Source organism: Penaeus monodon, chromosome 30 (assembly GCF_015228065.2).
Source record: "Penaeus monodon isolate SGIC_2016 chromosome 30, NSTDA_Pmon_1, whole genome shotgun sequence".
Lineage (NCBI taxonomy): Eukaryota > Metazoa > Arthropoda > Malacostraca > Decapoda > Penaeidae > Penaeus > Penaeus monodon.
In genome coordinates, this window is record NC_051415.1 from 26,723,488 (window position 1) to 26,724,779 (window position 1,292).

At 41.1% G+C, this 1,292-nt stretch overlaps 1 protein-coding gene across 1 annotated transcript in view; it reads left to right on the forward strand.

Moving 5' to 3' along the window:
- LOC119592676 (E3 ubiquitin-protein ligase RBBP6-like) overlaps nucleotides 1-1,292 on the forward strand; it is a gene marked incomplete at its 3' end in the record, with an annotated part of 55,147 nt that overhangs the window by 51,494 nt on the left and 2,361 nt on the right. Inside the window, 2 exon segments of the mRNA XM_037941590.1 lie at nucleotides 172-294; nucleotides 499-1,292. Coding sequence (XP_037797518.1) covers nucleotides 172-294; nucleotides 499-1,292 — 917 coding nt within the window.

A 1,292-nucleotide genomic window follows, 5' to 3' on the forward strand; every position in this document is an offset into this window, starting at 1 on the left:
ACTAGTTTAAAATACAATGAAAAATTAGATTAAAAAAAAAAAAAATGCATTATGGAAAAAAACATTTATGGCAAGAAGCAATAAATTATTTTGGAATTATTTTTTTTTTCTCAATGGAAACTTTATTAAAGAAGTAAATTTTAAACAAAAAAATTTCAATGGACATTTCAGGGCAGCATTAGATTATGGGAGCAGGAATGAATATGATCATTATGCTGGTAGTGGACATGTGATGCCAGGGGAGGAATACCACCCATACCATGGAAATACAGCTCATTGGGATCCTCAGAATAGGTAAAAGTCTTAATGCTTATTTTTATAACAACACAGTAGAAATAATTTTCCAATAGTTTTATAATTACATTTTAAAACACAATAGGAATAGTTTTCCAATAGTTTTGTAGTTTATTTTTTATAACAGTAGGAATAGTTTCCCAGTAGCCTTGAGATTCATTTACTGAAAGTCTTAGGTAAACAACCCTAATTTTGCATTTTCAGATATGATCATCCGGGTCATGATGCTTTCAATCCAGAGTACCACAACATGAGAGGTCAAGGGAACAGAGGGCGTCGTGGTCGTGGAGGATTCAGGCAAGGAGATGACTACAGCTTCGACCAGCGCACTCAGGACACAAGGCATCCCTATGATCGTCATCAGCAACCCCATGATGACCGGCGAGGCTTATTAGCTGCTTCAGCATGGGAAAGAGATGATGTGCGAAGGGGATATGATATGGAGATGGGGAGAAATGATAGAGGTGGGAGACGGTACGGAGATGTACGAGATCCAGCTAGAGAATTTGATGATGTGAGGTCAAGGAGGGAAAGGGATGTCATAGACAGAAGGCATGAAGATGATATAGGCCGGAAACTGTATGATGAGGATGAGTGGAGAAGATATCCAGAGGAAAATAGGAAGAGATTCGAGGAGGAGGAGGAAAGACGGAGATACCCAGATGGCAGGAGAGGTCATGTGGATGACCATGATGATGCCAGGAGACCACCAGAAATTGACAGATATGAAGATCACAAAAGGTTCCCAAGGAAAGATGGAGATGTGCGTAGAGATCCAGACAGTATTAGGAAGGATGGAGAGGAGGGCAAGCACAGTGGTCGTCATGACTCAAAAAGGCTGGAGGAGCGTGATGCTAAACTGAAGCCTAGTTCAAGGCATAGAGAAGCTCCTGGGCAGAGAATCACCCCCAACCAAGATGATGCAAGAGCTTACAGGAGTAGATCACGCGACCCACTACAAAGTAAGAGTCACAGAAAGTCACCAGGCAGAGACAGAA